General features: G+C 52.0%; 8 protein-coding genes across 8 annotated transcripts; 5 read left to right on the forward strand and 3 right to left on the reverse strand.

The window, feature by feature from the left end:
• Nucleotides 1–130: 130 nt before the first annotated feature.
• P168DRAFT_293153 (FkbM family methyltransferase) lies at nt 131–1,252 on the forward strand. Its single transcript, XM_024837746.1, has one exon. The coding sequence runs from the start codon at nt 166–168 to the stop codon at nt 952–954; it is 789 nt and encodes a 262-aa protein (XP_024689280.1). The 5' UTR covers nt 131–165; the 3' UTR covers nt 955–1,252.
• A 476-nt stretch (nt 1,253–1,728) lies between these two features.
• P168DRAFT_259294 (NAD(P)-binding protein) lies at nt 1,729–2,849 on the forward strand (the record flags this gene model as incomplete). Its single annotated transcript, XM_024834626.1, has 5 exons — nt 1,729–2,009; nt 2,057–2,133; nt 2,191–2,274; nt 2,327–2,395; nt 2,449–2,849. Exons 1-5 carry the CDS (start codon nt 1,810–1,812, stop codon nt 2,847–2,849), a joined length of 831 nt encoding a protein of 276 aa, XP_024689281.1. The 5' UTR covers nt 1,729–1,809.
• A 74-nt stretch (nt 2,850–2,923) lies between these two features.
• On the reverse strand, nt 2,924–3,883 carry P168DRAFT_330037 (uncharacterized protein). The gene is made up of 2 exons (XM_024841537.1): nt 3,255–3,883; nt 2,924–3,194 (listed from the first exon to the last, which is right to left on the reverse strand). The coding sequence occupies exons 1-2, from the start codon at nt 3,394–3,396 to the stop codon at nt 3,040–3,042; spliced, it is 297 nt and encodes a 98-aa protein (XP_024689282.1). The 5' UTR covers nt 3,397–3,883; the 3' UTR covers nt 2,924–3,039.
• Nucleotides 3,884–5,443: 1,560 nt separating this feature from the next.
• On the forward strand, nt 5,444–7,032 carry P168DRAFT_321759 (putative aminobutyrate aminotransferase; the record flags this gene model as incomplete). Its single annotated transcript, XM_024840504.1, has 4 exons — nt 5,444–5,813; nt 5,870–6,216; nt 6,274–6,726; nt 6,793–7,032. The coding sequence occupies 4 exons, from the start codon at nt 5,444–5,446 to the stop codon at nt 7,030–7,032; spliced, it is 1,410 nt and encodes a 469-aa protein (XP_024689283.1).
• A 262-nt stretch (nt 7,033–7,294) lies between these two features.
• P168DRAFT_299605 (putative sensor histidine kinase/response regulator) lies at nt 7,295–11,243 on the reverse strand (the record flags this gene model as incomplete). Its single annotated transcript, XM_024838356.1, has 4 exons — nt 7,295–7,542; nt 7,595–8,462; nt 8,504–11,108; nt 11,176–11,243. 4 exons carry the CDS (start codon nt 11,241–11,243, stop codon nt 7,295–7,297), a joined length of 3,789 nt encoding a protein of 1,262 aa, XP_024689284.1.
• Nucleotides 11,244–12,577: 1,334 nt separating this feature from the next.
• On the forward strand, nt 12,578–13,036 carry P168DRAFT_321761 (uncharacterized protein; the record flags this gene model as incomplete). The annotated part of the gene is made up of 1 exon (XM_024840505.1): nt 12,578–13,036. The coding sequence occupies one exon, from the start codon at nt 12,578–12,580 to the stop codon at nt 13,034–13,036; it is 459 nt and encodes a 152-aa protein (XP_024689285.1).
• Nucleotides 13,037–13,767: 731 nt separating this feature from the next.
• On the forward strand, nt 13,768–15,102 carry P168DRAFT_284865 (uncharacterized protein; the record flags this gene model as incomplete). Its single annotated transcript, XM_024836159.1, has 1 exon — nt 13,768–15,102. One exon carries the CDS (start codon nt 13,768–13,770, stop codon nt 15,100–15,102), a length of 1,335 nt encoding a protein of 444 aa, XP_024689286.1.
• Nucleotides 15,103–15,355: 253 nt separating this feature from the next.
• On the reverse strand, nt 15,356–17,269 carry P168DRAFT_321763 (cytochrome P450; the record flags this gene model as incomplete). The annotated part of the gene is made up of 7 exons (XM_024840506.1): nt 15,356–15,743; nt 15,810–16,081; nt 16,146–16,390; nt 16,447–16,598; nt 16,648–16,839; nt 16,886–17,015; nt 17,065–17,269. The coding sequence occupies 7 exons, from the start codon at nt 17,267–17,269 to the stop codon at nt 15,356–15,358; spliced, it is 1,584 nt and encodes a 527-aa protein (XP_024689287.1).
• Nucleotides 17,270–20,396: the final 3,127 nt, after the last annotated feature.

Genomic DNA, 20,396 nt, shown 5'->3' on the forward strand with positions numbered 1-20,396 from the left:
ATTCCAGGGCTTACCAATCCGACCAAGCAACTTGTACCACATCGCAAACGGCGCGAAACCTCTAGATTACACAATTACAAAGCGTGCCTATCTTGTGGGGTCAGAGTGCATACTCAGTCGCATTCTCTCAAGCACAAGTCGCATCCTCGCGACGCACTTCACACCATGGCTCCGGAATTGGTCCACTTGGGTGGCGACTTCCACTGCTACGCCAGTGGAGTGGACGAAGCGCGCTTCATCTACCGAGAGATTTTTCAAGATCGCAGCTACGGAGGCCCTGATCTCCCATCAGAACCGCTGATTGTCGACGTCGGTGCCAACATCGGACTCTTCTCTCTATACATGAAACAACGGCACCCAGGGGCACAGATCCTAGCTTTCGAACCAGCCCCTGAAACTTTCGATGTCTTGACTCGCAATCTCGACCTACATGGGGCATCCGGCGTCGCAGCACATCGTTGTGCGCTTGGAGCGGATAGGCACACGGCTACGCTAACGTACTATCCAAACGTCCCGGGCAACTCGACGCTGCGGGCCATGGACAAGGTGCGCGACCAAGAGATTCTGCGGGAACACTTTGGAGTCGTTAAGGTGGAAGGCTGGTTTCGAGACCCTGTCGAGGTTGAAGTTCCCGTTCACCGGCTGTCAGACTGCTTGGGTAGGTATGTGGACAAAGGAGACGCTATCGACCTACTGAAGATCGACGTGGAGGGATCGGAAATGTCGGTACTTCGGGGGATAGACGAGGCAGATTGGTGGCGAGTGCGCCATGTGCTGGTCGAAGTAACCGGCCTCAACGGCTGTCGAGAACAGGTACAGGATTTTCTACATAACAAGGGGTTCACTATCTCTTATGCTGCGGCTCGCGAAATTCCAGAAGGGTTAAAGACAGGCATGTTGACGGCCGTTCGGAGCCCATCAAATGATGACTCCGGCGTGGACATTAAGGTCTAACCACGGAACGCCACATGTGCACGGCGTTCATCAAGGGCTGCCTCAAGATCCATTGAGACAGCGTGGATGGGCGGATGCTTATGACCATCCAATGTTCTCTTCCCACAGATGGTCCATGTGCCAAGTTAAGAGTCTAGCAATAGTCCTTATTGAGGGCCTGGCGCAGGAAATCTCACAGGGTGTAACACTCTGGATGGCAAAATTGTCACGCCATTGGAAAAGGATGATCAAGAGAAGCAGAGCAGAGGTTGGGACACACATGGCCTTCTCCCTGGTATCTCTCTTGAGAGTCATAATATAGGAGAAACTTCTTATCAATAAAAAACCCCATCTTAGAATCGCATCACGTCCCTCTGCAAAGCGCTCTACGTATACGATGGCTAGTAACATAACACCATCCATAAATAGTCATCTGGTAGGCACCTGGTGCGTGGAGTACATCTGTCGTGCTGAAAGAAGAGAATCACCACTCAACTACAGGACATGTTATCACAGTTTCCAGCTTTGTGAGTAACCCCATATTGAGCGCGACGGCATCTTTTGTTGCTAAGTTGGTTTGGTGAGGGATAGATCACTGTATAAGCCATCGCTAGTCGACGGTCGGTTGGTCTGAAGGTGACTCGGTTGGTTCCAGTAAACTGGTGACTACTGTGCTCAACCAGACGCATGCTCCGCTGTCAAACTATCCAGGGGAAAAAGAGTGTTCAACCATGGTGGGGTCAGGCGGCGGACATTCTTCCGAGCAATGGTGGGGCATCTCCAATGTTTGGTGATGCATGATCCCCGCATTCACCAACCCATCCTCATTATTTCATTCCTTGACTTCCCCTGCCAGTGAGAAGTACCCTGATCAATATGTCTATGACCCTGCAAGATTGTGTAACTGTGAGGGAGGGATTTCCCCGACCCTTCCCCAACACCCCTACCAACGTCCTGGAACAATTCTCCCTGCGGGGAAAGGTGGTGGTGATCACGGGCGCCGCCGATGGCATCGGATATGCTGTGGCCGAAGCCATGGCTGAAGCGGGGGCTGACCTTGCCATGTGGTATAACTCGTATGTCTATCCATGGCCTTCCATTCAGCAGTGAATAACGTGGTTAGCAACGACGTGGCAGTTTCCAAGGCCCAGTCCTTGTCCCAGGAACATAATGTCAAGGCCACCGCGTACAAGGTGGATGGTGAGTCGCCGAACCCTGGGTTTCAATCGCTTGGTAGCCATACTAACAGGTGTCTAGTGTCAAATCCCGACACTGTCCAAAGCAAAATCCAGGAAGTTGTGAATGATTTTGGGAAAATGGATGTTTTTATCGCTAACGCGGGCAAGGACCATCTCTCCCCAGGATACTATATCTGTACTCATATGTTATCCAGGGATGGCAATCTCGAAACCACTTCTGCAACAAACTCTGGAGGAATACCGCAAGCAGATGTCGGTGAATGGTAAGTACCACTATCTACGACCCCCATGAGGTACAATCAGTTGACTCTGCCAGTTGATGGCGTTCTGTATTGTGCCAAATACGCCGGGGAAGTCTTCCAGCGCCAGGGCTTCGGCAACTTGATCATCACGTCCAGCATGAGCGCCCAGATCGTCAACGTCCCGGTGGACCAACCCGTCTACAACGCCAGCAAGGCGTTCATCACGCACTTCGGCAAGTCTCTCGCTCGGGAGTGGCGGGAATTCGCCCGCGTCAATATTGTTTCCCCCGGATTCTTCGACACTAAGATGGGCGCGAGCACAGAGACGGTACAGGAGGCGTACCGAATGACGGTGCTGGGACGTCAGGGCCACACCAAGGAAATTAAAGGCCTGTATTTGTATCTGGCTAGCGATGCCTCTACGTACATGACGGGGAGTGACGTGATTATTGACGGGGGATATGTACTGCCGTAGGAGACTAAGGGTCCACAATGATTTTACCGGTTTTCGAACGGTCTTGAGAGTGATCGGAAGATAGTGAGCAAAGTAGCAAAGCACTAGACTGATATTTCAAATCATCCTAATGCACCCATTAACGCGATTCAGTCTCATACACCATCGCCGACATTATCCATGTCTGTTGTGTAACATCATCCAAGACCAACTAAACATTGTCGCACGATCCGCGCACCATTCGCTGGGGCTTCTTCAGCTTCTTCCTGTCCTCCGCGTAAATCACTACGGTTTCACCCTCGGCACCGACAAAGGTGCAGAATCCTCCTCCGGGAGAGGAGATTTCGAAGACGATCATCGGATTGGCTAAACTGTTAGTCTTTTGCTCCATACCACGTGGGTATACATGGGAAGGGAAACACCTACTAATGGCATGGCTAGAGGCATCAGTGGGAAAGGACTGGCCGAACCGTTCTCCACGGCCGCCGCGGAAGGTGACAGCGACGTCAAACGCGGCCGTCAGGGAGGCCAGGGAGGCGATGGTAGCGACGATGACGGAGGTCTTCATTGTAAATGATACTCTGGAGTTGGATCTTTTGGCGATGGTAGAAGTTTGTCAGTTCTGTGGTTGGCATAGGAGACCATCTTCAGCCCAGGTGCAATGACGGGCTTTATACCCGTCGTCGGTCTGCCAGCTCGACTGCGTTGTGCTGCCATCTCGCTGTCTAGAAAATGTCTATCCATACCAGGGTGACAATCGTCCCCATCAAGGCCTCCTACCACCACAAATAGATGATGGTCGATGCCGTCAGGCCGCCCATGGGATCGACATTTCCCAGCGACGGGGAGGCGCGGCACGACAAATCGCGAGGGCTACAATACGGGGTAGGGCAGGATGGGACGATCCGATAGGCCATCACACATTCCATGTGGGTCGCCCAGCTAGATTTCCGCCAGGTCAACTCCAATCCACAATGCAAGGGAACGACGTCCCAGGTATGAGACAGGTAGGGGGCTGAAGCGGCTGGCTCCACTCGTGGTGGACCATGTCCAAGTCGTGATCGCGAAGGATTGCTGACTGGCTGGCCTTATCGTCTTCGTTTGGTATAATTTGAACAAGCTGTGGCTGCTACATGGAGAATGTGAAGACCGTCCTATTTATAGATATGATGTGTCCAGTAGACGCTGTATCTCAATATAGAAAACCTTGGTTCATCCCAAAAGCAAACCTGCCTTTTCGTTAGGCGTGCTGTGTGATTGACCAACCTTCAATTCTGCATGGTTGATCTTTGAAACATGTATACCTGGATTCCTCAGAGGTCTGAATGTCTAGCAATTGTATCCATATCTGAGCCGTGATTGGATTCTCTGACGCCCCCCTTACTGACCCACCTCAGAATGGCTCGTGTTCGCGGTGTGGATGGATTCCACAGATATTTACACTCTCGATCTTCCATTATATTCCTTTTTGTGACCGATGAAGGGTGAAATTATGCTATTGGTATTTAGTCCACTACGGATGGTGAATTACATGCATGATCCATTCTTTCCATGAATATGTATAGGAGCGTCCATTATAGTGACAGCCCGACATAGTAGCGTCAGAGAGTACCAATATACGCAGCTCACTGACATCGTATATGATCTCTGTATAGACAAGTCATGATCAGCCTGGTTTCGTCTACTAACCTTGACCAAATGCGACCAAATTGTAATGCGATCAAATTGTTATTAGGGATATGTTGGAATGGGTCTCGTGTTGAGTCTATGTTTGATTCTGGCCGTCGAGGGCCGGATGCTGGCCCCAACGCCGGCAAGATAGAAGCAAGAAATAGCGGCATAGTATTACCAGGTGTTCATGTATCAGAGTAGGTTTTACAATTTAAAGACTCACAGATCCATCGATGGACCTTGTCATTGATCCACAAACCAACCATGATACATGTACGTAAAATCAAGCATGGAACTGCCACACCCACCATATTGGCTCCCACAGTAATGGATTATATAGCTAGCTACCCTATTCGCACTTCTCTAATATTCATCAATGTCAACTGGTATAAGTACTTGCCGGGGGATACGACCTATCATGCATGGCTTCCTAGAGTTAACTATAGATATCCAACACCCCTGATTAGCAATGGTCATGGGATAGACGTTGCCCTAGTCTCTCCTTCGATACTCGGTAGTTTCAGGCAATGGCGGCCCATGCTTGTTCTCGCCCTTATCTAGAGTAAACAGAATCGTCGGGACGAAGTGCGATGCATAGATGATAGTTATCAAGATTTGTTCTGCAGCCACTCGATGGTTCGGGTTGGATGGCCTATCCGACCCCACTCGCCCTCGGCGCTTGGGCAAATCGGCGTTGCTAGTCAGCCTAGCAAGGATCAGCGACTGGTTATCATGTCGATCACCTTCAAGATGAATGAGGGGCAGGCTACTCAAACGCTTGGGGTTTACTTATCACTGTTTATCATGCTGATAGCATTATTCCCCTCTTCACCGTTATAAAACTGTCCCTATCGTCCACCATGACTCGACTCTTCCTTCAGCAATCTCTTAAGCAGGCAACACGGTGGCAGCGGAAATCACTGCGTCGATTCTCTCTCCGCACAATGTCTCTCCAACAAGTGAAGCCATCGGCCAATGGTGGCCAGCATGACCACACCCTGTGTGCAAACCGCAAGACCGAAACGGCCATCCTCCACGCCAAACTCGACACCGTCCCACCAACAATCGTCAACAGTCGAGGGATCTACCTAATCACAGAAGACGGACGCGAAATCGTTGATGCCAGCACCGGAGCAGCCGTGGCATGTATAGGACACAACAACTCGCGAGTCAACGCGGCCATCATGAGCCAACTCAACAGCTTCGCCTACATCTACTCGCCGTTCTTCACGAGCAAGATATCCGAGAAGCTAGCGAGAGCCCTGAGCGACTCCACGCAGAATCAGATGGCAAAGGCCTTCATCGTCAGCTCTGGTAGCATCTCTCTCCCGTTCACGACATGACCGCATCGACGCTGATCCTGGAAATAGGCACCGAGGCGATTGAAGCCGCCCTCAAGATGGCCCGCCAGTACTTCCTAGAACTCCCCGAACCTCAAACCGAACGAGCCCACTTCATCGCCCGTCGACAGTCCTACCACGGGAACACGCTAGGCTCGCTATCCGTGGGAGGACACTTTGGCCGCAGGGCGCCATACGCGCCCCTCCTGACGGGAAATGTATCCCACGTCTCGCCATGTTACGCCTACCGTGGGAAGACGCCCGGCGAGAGCGACGAGAATTTTGTCGCACGACTCGCACAGGAACTGGAAGATGAATTCCAGGCTGTCGGACCGAACAAAGTGTGCGCATTCGTTGCGGAGACTGTCTCCGGCACCGTAAGTCGACCAGCCTAACAATTACTATCGAATCATGCCAATGCTAAAACTAAACAGACACTCGGTTGCGTCCCTCCCGTACCGGGATACTTCCAAGCAATGCGAGCAGTCTGCGACCGGCACGGGGCTCTCCTGATCATGGACGAAGTGATGTCCGGGATGGGCCGATGCGGAACCCTGCACGCCTGGGAGCAGGAAGGGGTGGTGCCAGACTTACAGACCGTAGCCAAGGGCCTCGGAGGCGGCTACGCGCCGATCGGGGCCCTGCTGGTCAACAAAAGGGTGATAGATGCGCTTGAGAAAGGCTCGGGGGCCTTCATCCACAGCCAGACATACCAGGGCCACCCGGTGGCATGCGCAGCCGCATACGAAGTGCAGCAGATCATGCAAGAAGAGAATCTCCTAGAAAATGTGCGCGGACTGGGACCCTACATGGGGACGTTGTTGCAGGACAAGCTGAGCGACCATCCACACGTCGGCGATATCCGAGGGAGGGGGTTCTTTTGGGGGGTAAGTCAGCTCCTGTTCCTACAAGACAATTCCTTATATACTAGACGTAGCTGACCACACCAACAGGTGGAGTTCGTGAAGGACAAAGCAACCAAGGAGCCATTTCCAGTTGAGCAACGGGTCGCGCCGACGGTGTTCAAGACCGGGCTGGCTGATCACTCGATTTCCTTCATCCCGGGTACGGGAGTCGCCGATGGGAAGAATGGGGATATTATTCAAATCGCACCGCCGTACAATGCGACTCGGGCGGACATTGAATTGATTGTGGAGAGAACGGCACGGGTGGTGCGACAGGTGCTGGGATAAGATACGGTAGGCCGTTTGGGGGAGTGCAAGCGCTTGGTGAAGAAGTCACTAGCCTCATGGCAGGATGTGTCCAAACTACACATGAATGGGCTAACAAGTTAGGCATATTGTGTTCGTTTCTTCGTATGTAGTTCTATACAGTAAAGGGTATATACGCATATACGGCGTTATGTTCTGGACCTCCTCAATAGCATACCAAGTGAAGGAAGATAGCACTGTCAAGCCTGTCACCAACTCTTGTTAACCCAAGGGCTATCATGTCTTATTGGTCAATTTGCCGTAATATCGCGCGCACATCCGGCCCCTTGACCGGTTTCACGAGAAACGTGTCGATCCCAGCGCTAGCAGCTTCTTTCCGAGCAGCCGGACCGTCTAGGCCGGTCAAGCCTGCAATAATGGTGCGTCGAACCGACTGGCGATCTGACTCGGACATCTGCTCGAGACGTTCATGATCGAATCGGCGCATCTCTCGGGCTGCATCGAAGCCATCCATGACTGGCATGGAGATATCTAATTGGATTAGTGAATTTATACCACAGCACTGTGCGGGTCGGGGACTTACCGAGCAAAACAACGCAGAACTTTCCAGGATGGGCCTTGTACGTATCCACAGCTTCTTGCCCATCCTGAGCTGTCATATACTCACGATTTTCTTTTCTGGCGTAGGCTGTGAGTAATTGCAGGTTGAGGTCGTTATCATCCACCAGGAGTGCCGCTCGCCCGTCATTTTCCCTCTGCTGTGCGGGCTCCACAGAGGACGAAGGCACCCGAAGTTGTTGATGTGATTCACCCGTAGGAGTGTCCGTGGCAGCCGCGGACTGCGGATTGAGGGTCCCCATCGTGTCCGTGGTCGGCCGTTTATGAATCGGCAATCTTTTGCTCGGCGCATCCGCCGCGCTAATGTCCAATGGCAAACGGGAGGATTCTGGCATCTCAACCCACCGAGTATGTTCGCTAGGGTTTGTCCCACCGGTTTGTTGCCCTGTGCGGCGTTTGATACAGAGACTGAGGGCTCGAGCCAATTTCCGAGGGCCACACGGTTGACTGATAAACTCGAAGATGCCGGTTTGCTCGCGGACTTTGGCAGCCACGAACATATTGTGCGCTACTTCGGGATATTGGCAGATCACCACCACAGGGGACTCGTGGCCCACGCCACCACCGGTGTGTTCAGCGAGGCTGAACAGGTCTCTTCCCTTGGGGTCCTCGCTATCCAGCTCGGTTTGCACGGCCAGATAAAAGTCAAACGAAGCAACTTCATCGCCGACCGGAGACACCGAGGTGACTTTCAAGCCAAACCACTCCCGACACATCCGCTCCAGGGCCTCGTACAAAGTGATGTCACGCTGAGAGGAAAGGGAGGCGCCGAACCCTAATATCCCGATAGACTTGTCCACCGTTTCCCGGCGAAGCGCGCTGAATGCCGACATCTCGGGGAAGTCTCAGGGGAGCTCTCAGGGGAGTCGGAGACAGGGTAGCGCCGGAGCGCCGTTCGGATGGTCATTTCCGTCCCTTCTCCCCTGGCGGAAACGATGTCTATAGAACCCCCAATCGACCCAACGGCCTGTCGAACAATACTCAGACCTAATCCGCTCCCGGCTGCAAGGGGGTTTTCTTGCGAGAAAGGCCGGAAGAGATCATTCTGCAGATACTCGGGGCTGATGCCTTTGCCGGTATCTTTGACCGTGAGGACCACGTCATCCTGATCAAGCTGTTCCGTTGCCGAGCCTGAATCAGAGTTCGCAGCACTGTTAGGTTGGTCCCTGGACGATGATTTCAACCCCAGATATATGTAGCCAGAGTTGGTGTATTTTAGAGCGTTCCCAAGCACATTCATCAAAATCCGACGCCACGCACCCGCGTGGGTGAAGAACTCCCAATTTGCGCCGTACTGGATGTCAAAGATCACAGTCACCTCGTTGAGTTGATTGTCAAGCGGTTTCGAGCCCATCATACCACTGGTTGTTCGAGACGACGAATCGACTAACGCCGGTGGGGGTTGTTGTGGGTGATGATAGAAGCTATACCCCGCAAACACACACTCGGCCACCTCCTCGAGGACAGAGTCCAGATTCACCCGTGAGTATGAGCGGAACTTGTCGGCGTCGTTAGACTTGTTCATTTGATTATCAGTGGAACCGGCTGATTCGTTTTTCCCGGAGCCAATCGCTTTCGCTTGGAATTTGTTGATGAAGGTCAGATCCAGGAGATTATTGATGGTGTCGAGTAGCGTGCGACCGCATGATTCGATAGTATGTACCATGCCATGCTGCAGAGCGTTCATGGCCGTATCACTGAGAATGTCCGCCGTGCCCAGGATACCATGCAGGGGATTCCGGAGCTCGTGAGAGATGCTGCTAACCAAGTTGGTTTCCGCCTTCTCCGCCATTTCCACGTCGAGACGACGGATCTCCGCCATGATGTTATTGGCGAATGATGAAACGTAAACAAGCTCATTCTCAGCTGAGAAGACACGGGCCGGAGTGTTCGTCCATATCAAGGATCCCGCAAAGCACCGGGTTCTATCGAAGTCCCAAACAGGTACAAGCAATATGTGTCTGGCGTCGGGGAACATTCGGATCAGACTCAGGGCGTCTTGTCGAAATTTAGACCGGCCCCGCTTTTTGCTAGTCAGGGATCGCTTCTCGAAAGGAGAGCCGGTCGAGGACGCTGTCTTTGCTGGGTCCGATCCCGACGCCTGCCCAGATGTATTGTCGCTGTCATCGGATACGGAACCATCGGCGTTGTATGTGAAGATCTGTCCATGGGGGTAACGTCGCAGTAGACGCGTAAGAAGGAGCTCCGGCACCGCCCCCTCGCGACCAGCGGCGGACTCATCATTGATACTCGAGGTTCGGGAGGTGGCATACCCTAAGGTGAAAGCGCTGCTACCCCCGTCATTCTTAGGTTTCGACACCGCAGAGCCCACATCAGTACTCTCGTCCCCGCTTGAGGTCGAATCACCATCCTCGATCCCAGACACCTGCCGACTCGTGCGGTCGAGTACGCTCCCGAACCGTTGGCTGTTCGCGCCCAGAAAGACGACACCCTCCGCCTCGATCGACTCGCGGATGAGGTTGGCCGCCCGTGAAAATATAAGCTTGATCCCTGTCAGCGAATCCTCCTCTGGGGGGTCACCGGAGAACCGGGCCCGAATTGGATGATTTTGGGGGGATGGCACTGCGGTCTCATCGCGTTGATCGGGACTTGAGGATGTGTTTCGATCGTTGGAGGAATTCTGGCCGTTGGCATCCTGGGACTTTTTCGCGGAATCACGGTGAGATGATGAGACTGGAACACCGCCATCTGCCGCTTCTTGCAGGCCCTGCTGGCGCATGTTTAACTGGCCTTCCACCTTCTCTCCCGAATGCTCCGATGCCTTCTGCTGTGCGGTGGCTTCGCGCCAGGAATCGCGCAGGGTGGCCCTGCCTTCCACAAAGCTCCCCAAGCCAACGATCATCCGTTCAGCCTGGCGGTTTTTGTGTTCGGACCGCTGCATTTCCAAATGTTCCATCACCGTTGCGGCCATGTCTTTCATGAATTGGATTGAATGCCCATCCACGCCAGCTGGGCGTGGCCGTGTATCTATCACACTGTAGGCGCCGATGATGAATCCTCTGGGGCTTATGATCGGCACCCCTGCGTAAAAGTGCACGTCGGAGAGTGCAGCCAGGAGGGACGACCGGAGAGGATCGTCATGAGGTATGTCCGATATGACCACTGCACTCTTATCCATCACCACGCCCTCGTGCGAGTGCGTGGAAGACGACAGGCCGGACACGAGGTTGCAAAGGCCCCGCGCCTTCGGAAAGACACAACATCCTAGTCGCAAATGTTCCTGATCGTTCGCCACTTTCCCCCCGACGAGGCTCAAGGATGGGGTAGCCTCGGCCAAAACATGCTGGTGTGTCCGATCGAAAAGAGAGATAATCGCCCGCTGGGTACCTAAGCGGAAGGCACCCAACTGGGCGAAGGATGTCAAGGCAGAGTCGCGAGAGGGTACCGGCGTGAAGGTGGTTCTGCCGGCCGCGTCGATCGGAGCGAAATGGGAGGAGGACTCGTCACTGGGAACGTATCTGTCGAGTACCGTTAGATGGATTCTCCCCACAGTATCATGCTTCCGCGCCACAACGGTCAACTGACTTGAAAAACTCACGTTCCTGAGCGGATCGGAAACGTGACTGCCCACCCAGACCTGCGATGGGAATCATCTTGTCCGGAGAACCACCATACACCGATCGGTGGGGGAGGTGGCGTTGTCGAGCTGCAATACCGCTCGGTGGACTAGTGATAGGGACTCGGTAAACTAGTGATAGGGCTGATATAGTCGATGATCACAGATCAGAGAAAACGAGAAATCTTCAGCCACTGCTGCTGAATCCATTGGGGGGGGCGTGTTGCCCATCCAGATTATATCGCTGCCATTCTTTGGCTCGGATGTGCATGACATCATGTCCCAAGGAACCACTGCCGTCATTTGCGTCGGACAATCCATACCGAGGCAGGAAATGTCCCCTCTGGGTGGATCAACCCCAGTCGGTTCGGGTCTTGGTTTGGATTCGGGTCGCACCCTTTGACCCATGAAATCATCCAACAAAGGAGGGGAAATGCAGGGGATGGACGATATCAGTGGAGGAAATCTCGATCAGACGGTCCAACATTCCACAGATAATTCAAGGAGAGAATGATGGAATTGGAGGGAGAAGAAGCATCTCCACGTGACTGTGATGGGACATGCAGGTGATCCACAACCAATGACGTAATTGATCCAAGCATAATCTTCTCCATAATCTCAGCCTAGTTCTTTACTTACTCCTCAGTGGTCGATCAAAGACTTGGATATTATAAGATGGATCAGCGATCGTCCTTATTGGTCATGTTGCTTTCATTAGCTAAGATCCAGGGAACTCCCATACGCGAGGAAATGGGCCTCAGGTTAGCCGTCCAGAGGGGACAACTAGGATCAATTATCACCAGTGGGCAAAGCCAACTTTATATTGAAAGATTATAAATAACATAGCCACCAAGAATATTAACGGAAAAATTGCCAGGGATGATATCTATGTCATTGTGTGGTATGTATGAACATGCTGTATAATGACCTGTCAAACCTGGGTAGTTCACACAGCATGAAAGAACACATAGTCAATGACACAAGTTATGCCTATTATTGATCTTAGTGGTATCAGTAGCTTGCGGGATTGACTCGCACTGGCCTTCAATGTAGCAAAGGACGCGTTCTGGGGTTGATAATGAACAACATGATCAATGGGGTTTGTTCTAAGAATACCTTGTGTTCATCTAAATCTTGGCCCTTTGTCCTGAGCAGGCTGTGATCCTTGTTGATACATAGCAAGCCGCCCTGTACAAAGACTTGCTCCTCTAGTATAAATATTCGTGTTCAGCCCTTCTTATCTATACGTCACCTATACCACCAAACATTATTCCCTCCAACCTACCATTCCATCTGCCAATCTGATCGTCAATTCAATTTTAGCTAAGATAGCCCCCGATTCAGGACAAATTGCTGTCAAAGGTAATCAAGATGTCTGACGAATCATCCACATCCCCAGAGCCGTCGGATTTCAGAGCTCCCACGATCACGTTTGGCCCTGAAACCAGATACTTTTACACTGTTCTCACCCCGGAGCTCGTAAACGGCAAAGTATGGTATGTATGGGTGCCAATCCAAGGACAGTTTAATACTGTTGACATCCTCACTTTGATGGCTAATTGCGTATCACATACTCAATACATCGACGAGGTGCCGGACACGGTGTACAGCGAGGACGAAAGAGGAGGCGTCTGGGTGGAGTACTTTACATCCCCCCATATCAAATGCGCTGATGTGATGCTGCGGCTGTATTCACATCTCAAGAAGCACGTTGATGCGGTTAGGGTGGGATATGACATTGACTTGACGACGAAGCCGTACACTGCGCCTGAAGAATCGAGTTCGAGTTCGAGTTCGAGTTTCAGTGGTGAAAGTCCTCGACGGCCCTAGAATTTGCCTGCTGAGCCCATTATATATGTTGCAAGTATTAGTACAATGCAGGCTGGATTCCAGATCTAGAATCATCCTTTCCCATGCAACGGCCGCGCTTATGGCCGTGATGTAGAGTTGCCCGTGTCATCTTATAGTGGTTCTTGACATAGTCCTCGTGGCGGTGATTGAATACCTGATTGATAATTTCCTGTTAAATCAGCAGAAGATGTCCTGACACAGTAAGCCAGCAGTATGAATGAATTGTTGGCCTCATCTTTTCTAGTTTCGTTGTCTTGATTCGGATAACTTCCCATCCAGCACGGTTCGTGCCCATGGCGTTGCGACCAACAACATCCGCAGATCCGCACTGTCGGGATGGCAAAGGCGGAAACGGGCGGCAGTAATTCGTAACTTAACCCCGTGGGGACTTTTCCCTCGGGGATCCTCTGAAATCATCCATCTTCGTCATAATACTCCCTACTACCATCTTGCTCCCAGATCGTCATAAAGTAACCGTTTTCATCAGGCTCTGACTACGGAGTCATCAACACCAAACCACCACACTTGGAACCTTAACCGAGTCGTCCCGTGGTATCTTTTAGTTGACATTAGTGCTTATCGCTGCTTCAAATGTAAATGACCAATACCCACTGCTCCCTGCCGGGGATTCCACTCGGTTGGATATCAACTCATATTACGCTTTTTCTTGGAACCAAAGAAGCCTGACCAACCCATTCCGTCGCTGAAGCATGGAGAGGCGATGGACGGAAGTTTCACCTGGCCGATGGGAGCGCCCTACGAGTGGCATGGAAGGGTACTTCTGTGTCACTGGTGAAACGACAGCGTCGGCCTGCGACGGCCGCGAGCATTACAGCATTTTCTCCACGCTTACTCTCGAGTTGGACTACGTAGACGTGGAACCGGCCTTGCGACATGCCTGGAAACAGATGCGATATGAACAGCCTCAGATCGCCACGACAGCGGAGGGAACAAACTTTGTGTACGAGGTTCCCGATGAGACCGCCCTAAGCCACTGGCTAGGATTGACGTTTGTCGTCTCCGACGCTGGGGGCTCCGATGAGCTCTACCTCCAGGGAACCCCATTCAGGCAATCGACCTTATACTGGCTCCCGCGATCGTCGGAGCTCGTGTTCCGTGCCCACCACCAGAACATCGACGGCACAGGGGTGCTGCTGTTTTGGCACCGCTATCTCGGCGCGCTGACGTCTCCTACCCAGCCAATCGACTTCGGCGACGAGCCGGCCAGACTGGCTCCCGTGATGGAAGACATCCTCGGCCTTGAGAGCCAATCGTCTAAAAAAGACGAGAAAGCACTAGGCGTGCTTTCAGAGTACATCAACAACGTCCCCGGCATCGGCCACACCTCCAGAGTGGGGTCCGCGCCTTCCGGACGCAGTCGGACTGCAGACCTAACCTTCTCGATGGCGAAGACGGACCGAATCGTCCGGGCTTGCCAGGCGCACGGCGTCACGGTCACGTCGGCCCTACATGCGGCATATATCCAGGCGCTCACGAAACACGCGGACCCAAACTCGCAGACAACGCGGTACGTCAGTGCCAACCAGTTCAATTTACGTCCATACCTCCCCGAGCCGTACAGCACGGATCGGTACGGCGTTGCAGTGTATTATGCGACCCATCCGTTCACGATCGCCTTACCGTCGACTTTCTGGGAGACGGCCCACGCGCTGCATCACTACTATTCCACCTCATACAAGGGCAATCGGCCGCTGCTGGAGCTCAACGGCCACATCACGCGCGCACTCTGCAACATCGTGCAGACACCCGAGTACTTAGCAGCCCCGGTGCCGACTGACGCGCTTGTGAGCAGCCTAGGAATCGCAGAGAGATATCTGCAGCGAGAATATGGGAAGGGCGTGGTCGTCAAGAACCTGGCAGTGGGTGTGGAAGTCGTGCTAAGGATGAGTATGATATTCTTCTATACGTTTCGGGATCAATTACGATTGAGGTACTGTTTCAACGAGGGATTTGAAAACATGACAGATGTTGGACTGTACTTGCAGGAGATGGAGATGGTTTTGGACCAGGAGTTATTGTCTTGATGGGGGCTTTCTCTTAGGGTGCACTCTGTCACCTGACTGCGAGGCTGTCGGTCGTTTCTTCTTCTTCTTCTTGCCAACTCAACTTTCTTCCCAACCCTTCTCTCCCCTCTCCTCATCATCACTATCATCATTATTATCATCATCATGCATGCCATCGATTTCATCAATTTCATCAATTCCATTAGCGTCCCACTACAAGACGATGGCCTAGGCTAGGTTTTGCTCTAAATACAACCCATAGAGGTAAATTCCCCTACTGAAGCCCGGAGAGTTCGTCGGCGTTACTATCCTCCCACTGAAGGTCCCCCTCTTGAATTATTTTCGCATAAGCAGCACTCCGGGGCTTAATGTCGACCTCGAACGGCTTCGGATGAACAATGATACCGTTGGTAAGTTCCAGGGACAGATCCACTTCTTTACCATCGCGGATGGGCTTGGTGATGTTGAAGGAAGCTACGACTTGGGCAATACTGAGGAAAAGGTTCGCGTCCGCCAGCGTGCGACCCGGACATACGCGTCGTCCGTGTCCGAAAGTCAGATAGTAAGGGTCCTGCTCGGGGACATGGCCTTCCGAGTGCAGGAATCGTTCGGGCTTGAATGCCTCAGGATCGGGGTAGGTGACCGGGTCGTGGGTGAAAGCCCTATGGTTTGTTAGCCGGGGTTGCTCCAGGCGCGATTATTCTGCTCAAGTGAGCGGGGATAGATACCAGGTGTTCGGCATGACCATAGTTCCCTTGGGGATCACGTATTCCCCCCAAACATCATCGCGGATCGACGTGTGGGCAGCGCCCATTGGGAGAATTGGGTGCCAGCGGATGATTTCCTTGATCATCGCGTTGATGTAGGGCAGGTTCTCGCGATCCTCAAAGGTAGGCAGACGGCCGGGCCCGACAACGCGATCGATCTCCGCTTGCGCTTGGCGCTGGACCTCGGGGAACATGGCCATGGCAAGAAACCAGCCTCTCATAGTTGACACCGTCTATATCAGTCAGCAACGGGTGCCTTGTTTTGGTGACGCACAAGAGTAAGGGTGAATGTCTCACAGTGTCAGCACCCCCGCCATAAAGCACGCTGCTGGCCCATTTAACAACGATCTCTTCTTCCGACCCGGGCTTCGGTACACCCTCTTCCAGTAAGTTGGAGAGGAAGGAGGGCGTGTAATCGCCTTTCGCCATTCTACTCCTTGTGAAGTCATACGGGACGGTGCTGAATGCGTGCGCGCGCGCTCGGAACGCTTTTGCCACTCGTGCGAACTGTGCGCCGGGGAACCAGGCGGGGACGTGTTTGACTAGACACCTCATTAGCCGATGATATCATGAATGCATAGGAGGCGGCATAGCATACGGAAGGGAAGGAAGTCGACGGCCCAAGTGCCAGAAAGGAAAGCAAATGAAAAATCATCCATGGCTTTGTCCGCCAAATCCACGAGAGGATCAGGTTGATGTGGGTCGACATTGTAACCATATGCGATCTTCAGCACGATCCCACCGGCTTCCCTAATATGTGTCAGACACTGCGCCGGACGAAAGGCGGGGGCAGACTGACTTGCGTATATGTTTCGTCAAGTTCGCCGGATCTTCGAGCAGTCGATACAATAAGCGCCGAACCTCGACTTCCTGCACTGAGCGAAAACCCGCAACGGACACATTAGACCCGACTTGGCGATGGATGGCCCTCCGGATCGCTTTGAATCGCGGGGAATATTCGACACAGCCAAGCATCTTATCCCAACCCGCTCTGGGACCAGTTAGCGCCAGCCATTTGGGACCTGGGAGAGAATTACAAGCTGGCAAAGTTCATGTGCGGTCGGGAGGAGTAGGTCAGGGAGCGTCTTTCGAGGAGTTCAATGGCGAGATGCATGTCATTGACGATCACAATGTTTTGACCGCTTACTGTCAACGAGCTGATGGGGCCTGTCGCCGTGAGTTTATGAGCTTGAGTTAGGAATATCGGTCGCCGTACCATAGAGGTCCTTGTGCTTGAGCCAGTGTTCCCATGGCTTCACTTCATGGGATGGTAAGTCGTTCAAGTTTCCCACAAAGGGCTTCCGAGGAGGACCTGGAGGAAGCTTTCCCAATGTCGCTTTCTGTTTGAAGGATGCCTGGAAAAGCCATTTCAACAAATACAGGCCAACGGCAGTGATCGCGACCGTGATCATGGGTGACATGATGGCGGTTGTTTACAATCCCAGTGGTTGTTGAGTATTGAGAAAAGGCTCGAAGGGCAGTGGAATATTTCGTCCAAGGAGACAGACCTGACTACGGGCATAGCTACCACGGCAGGAATCACTGCGGGGTTGCGCACCATGAGCTATTGCCACTTATTACGCGACCGGACTTGACCAGATCTGTATGGGGATCAACGACACCACCATCTTGGACTCCCGTACACTCATTAGGAATGGTTGGTTGCACTGGATTAAGACCTTTTGTCACAAAAAACAAAGCTATGGTGACAGCCCGGTCCGGACAGGATATGACCTGTCTAGAGATCCACATTAGTCAATCATTGCCTAATAGAGGAGTTGGCGTGTGTCCCCGCCGTTCAGTCTCGGGTGGAGAGACGGAACGGAATCCCCGAAATAAAGGGCGCACAAGTGATTGGTTGTTTTCATGTGTTTTGGTCAAAGTGTGGCTTCATCAGGTGAGGAAAGCATCTTGACCTAACGAAGTCCCAAAGTAAGTCAGGCTTCCGGATATTGAAGCATATACTTGTTGCGTTACCTATTGCGCGAACAGAGCGCCAATCACCGCCAATGCAACTTCAAAACCCCGGTGCTCTCCGCACACCAACTTACTCGCATTGTTTCTTGTATCTTCTACTTTTCCTACTTTCGAAATACTCGACTGGATCCCAGGACTCAGCTCGCCGGGAAACTTGGCATATCGCTCCCGGTCTATAGGACCTCGAGAAAGCTTTACTCCGTACGCAGCGGCACATGCCCAGTGTCTTCCCCCGATCTCCTCCCCAACCGCCATTCCACGCGATAAAACAGTTCCGTCTCATAAAAGTGACTCGACGCCGGCAACATTATTCTGAGATCACCAAATTCTTCCCTGTTGGGCTATCATAACCAGACGTCCAGGCGCCGTCTCTCCAGGCTGGCCTTGACCAAGCCATCGATCCAATCGTCGATAGCGTCGGATTCTCAAATTAGTGCTCTTTTTAGGTCGACGCGATGGCGTTCTGTTCCCAATCCTCCACTTAAAGCATTGTCGGGCAACGTGGAAGTCTGAATACTGCCCTGTCGGAACGCGGCCGTCCCTTTTAGCGGCGAGCGAAGTCTATCGTGTTCCAAGATCGCCGAGAGACGGACATAATAGCCACCCCCGTAGCCCATCTTATGATTGGTAGACTCGAGCGGGCCAGGTGGGCTCTCCCGACGGTCACTCCGCCACGTTGGGACCGTCCGGCGTGAGAGTCTCACGAGTCGTGACGCCTATGTCAACGGGGTCGCCTGGACTCCTCGCAAACGGCCAATACTTTAACCACGTGTGCGTCAAAATTTCAGAGTCATACTCGAGATTTTCGATGTGAGTAGGATCAGCTAGTGGAACTAGGAGATGGGCTGTCGTGCGTGTGCTTTTGACAAACGCTGGATGCCAAAGAGGCAGGAGACAAGGGCTTGTCGTCGGGTATTTTCACGCCCCACATTTTCCTTTTTGCTTTTCCCGATGGCGCCGTTTGACGAATAGGATAGGCTGAAAGTTCATATATTTGGGAACAGAGTGTTACCTTGAAGAGTGATGATAGACACCCCACCCGCTCTGGTCGCGAACTCAGGAGGATTACAACCCACGTGCAGTAAGTGAGTCCCCTGCTCGAACGATCAACAGAATGAATCAGTTTAACGTGGATTTGGGCATTCCTGCTATGGTAAATGAGTTAGTAGACCTATTGGTTGAATGAGTGCCGGTGCTGGACTCGCAGGGTTGTGATCCGAAAGACATTTATGCATATCTCACATGGAAGTCTTTTCATCCTAGGCTGGTAGCTTGGCACCACTGATGCTCGGGGAACTTGATCTTGGCGAAGCAGTGCTCTAGTACCTCGCCCGGTCGAAGGGGTGGAGAAGGGCAGTCCCACTCTCCGAGACCGTCTCTAGAACTATGCCCAGGATCGACGTCCTGCCCGCATTAGTTCTGTCTTTGTTGGGAGCTGAGCTGACATTAGCATTTCTTTGTTTGGCCGCAATGAAGGAACCATACCAGGATGGGCTTTCGGGTTCAAAAGTTCTAGCGACCACGGACACTTCCATATGCCCTATTCTACAGGCGTGGGCTCCAACTGTCTCAGGACACGTTTACCATCGTTGGAATACAGTGTACGGGGAATGCTGTTAGTCCGCGTTGGAATCGGCACTGTGGATCAGTTAGAGTCAATGACGGTGACCACGCTAGCCTTCGGGCTGTTAGATTCCAGCATGTCCCGGAGTCAACTAAAAGAGGGACAGCTGAGTCTACCAGCCCTGGAAGCATTGGTGTTGCAAGTACTCCGTACGAGAGGGAGAGTATTCTGGTATGCAAGAGATTTGGTCCTGGCTCATGAGAACAGGTGGTTCAAGGTTCACTTACCTGCATCCTGACTGGCGTAAATTTTCATTTAAAATAAGAGCTATATAATATTAGTCCCAGGCCAGACTCTTTAGACCTTTGATCTTATCCAATAAGTCTTGATTTGGTTAGTGGATAACACATTCCTTTGGATCGAATATCTACCTCTATGTTCCATGACCCACTAGACAAACCTGATTAGAAGTGAATAGAACACGGCTTGGTACAGAGTAGTTCGATTCACTTATCTAGGATAATTGATCAACACTAGACTTGAATTCTACACAAACTGGTTATCTCACTCTGGTGATTTTGCTTTAACTTTCCATATACCCTCAGCTTTATTCCTTATCCCACACATCCTGACGATCTACGGCTGTCCAATTTCATTATAATTATTGGTATCTTTTCATATTTATAAGATGTATGGCTGATCTATTGTTCCTCTTTTGCAGCCAAAGTCACCGATGACTATCATAATGTTTCTCCAATACCCATGGTTTATGACCGTCATCATGTCTCGCGTGTGCTGTCTTTCTTCTCTGAAAGGTGCCTCCTTTGTATCATTTTGTGGCATTGCCTGCATTATACTATCTGTGTACTGTAGGTATGTAGTATATAGACCGGGAATATACAATATACCTCTGGCACGGTATAAGATGGCAAACGATTGTTATTATTTAACTAACTAACTAGAACTCGCTACGGTATGACAGATCGAAGGATATGATATACCCGACA

The sequence above is a fragment of the Aspergillus campestris genome (assembly GCF_002847485.1).
Source record: "Aspergillus campestris IBT 28561 chromosome Unknown P168scaffold_13, whole genome shotgun sequence".
Classification (NCBI taxonomy): domain Eukaryota; kingdom Fungi; phylum Ascomycota; class Eurotiomycetes; order Eurotiales; family Aspergillaceae; genus Aspergillus; species Aspergillus campestris.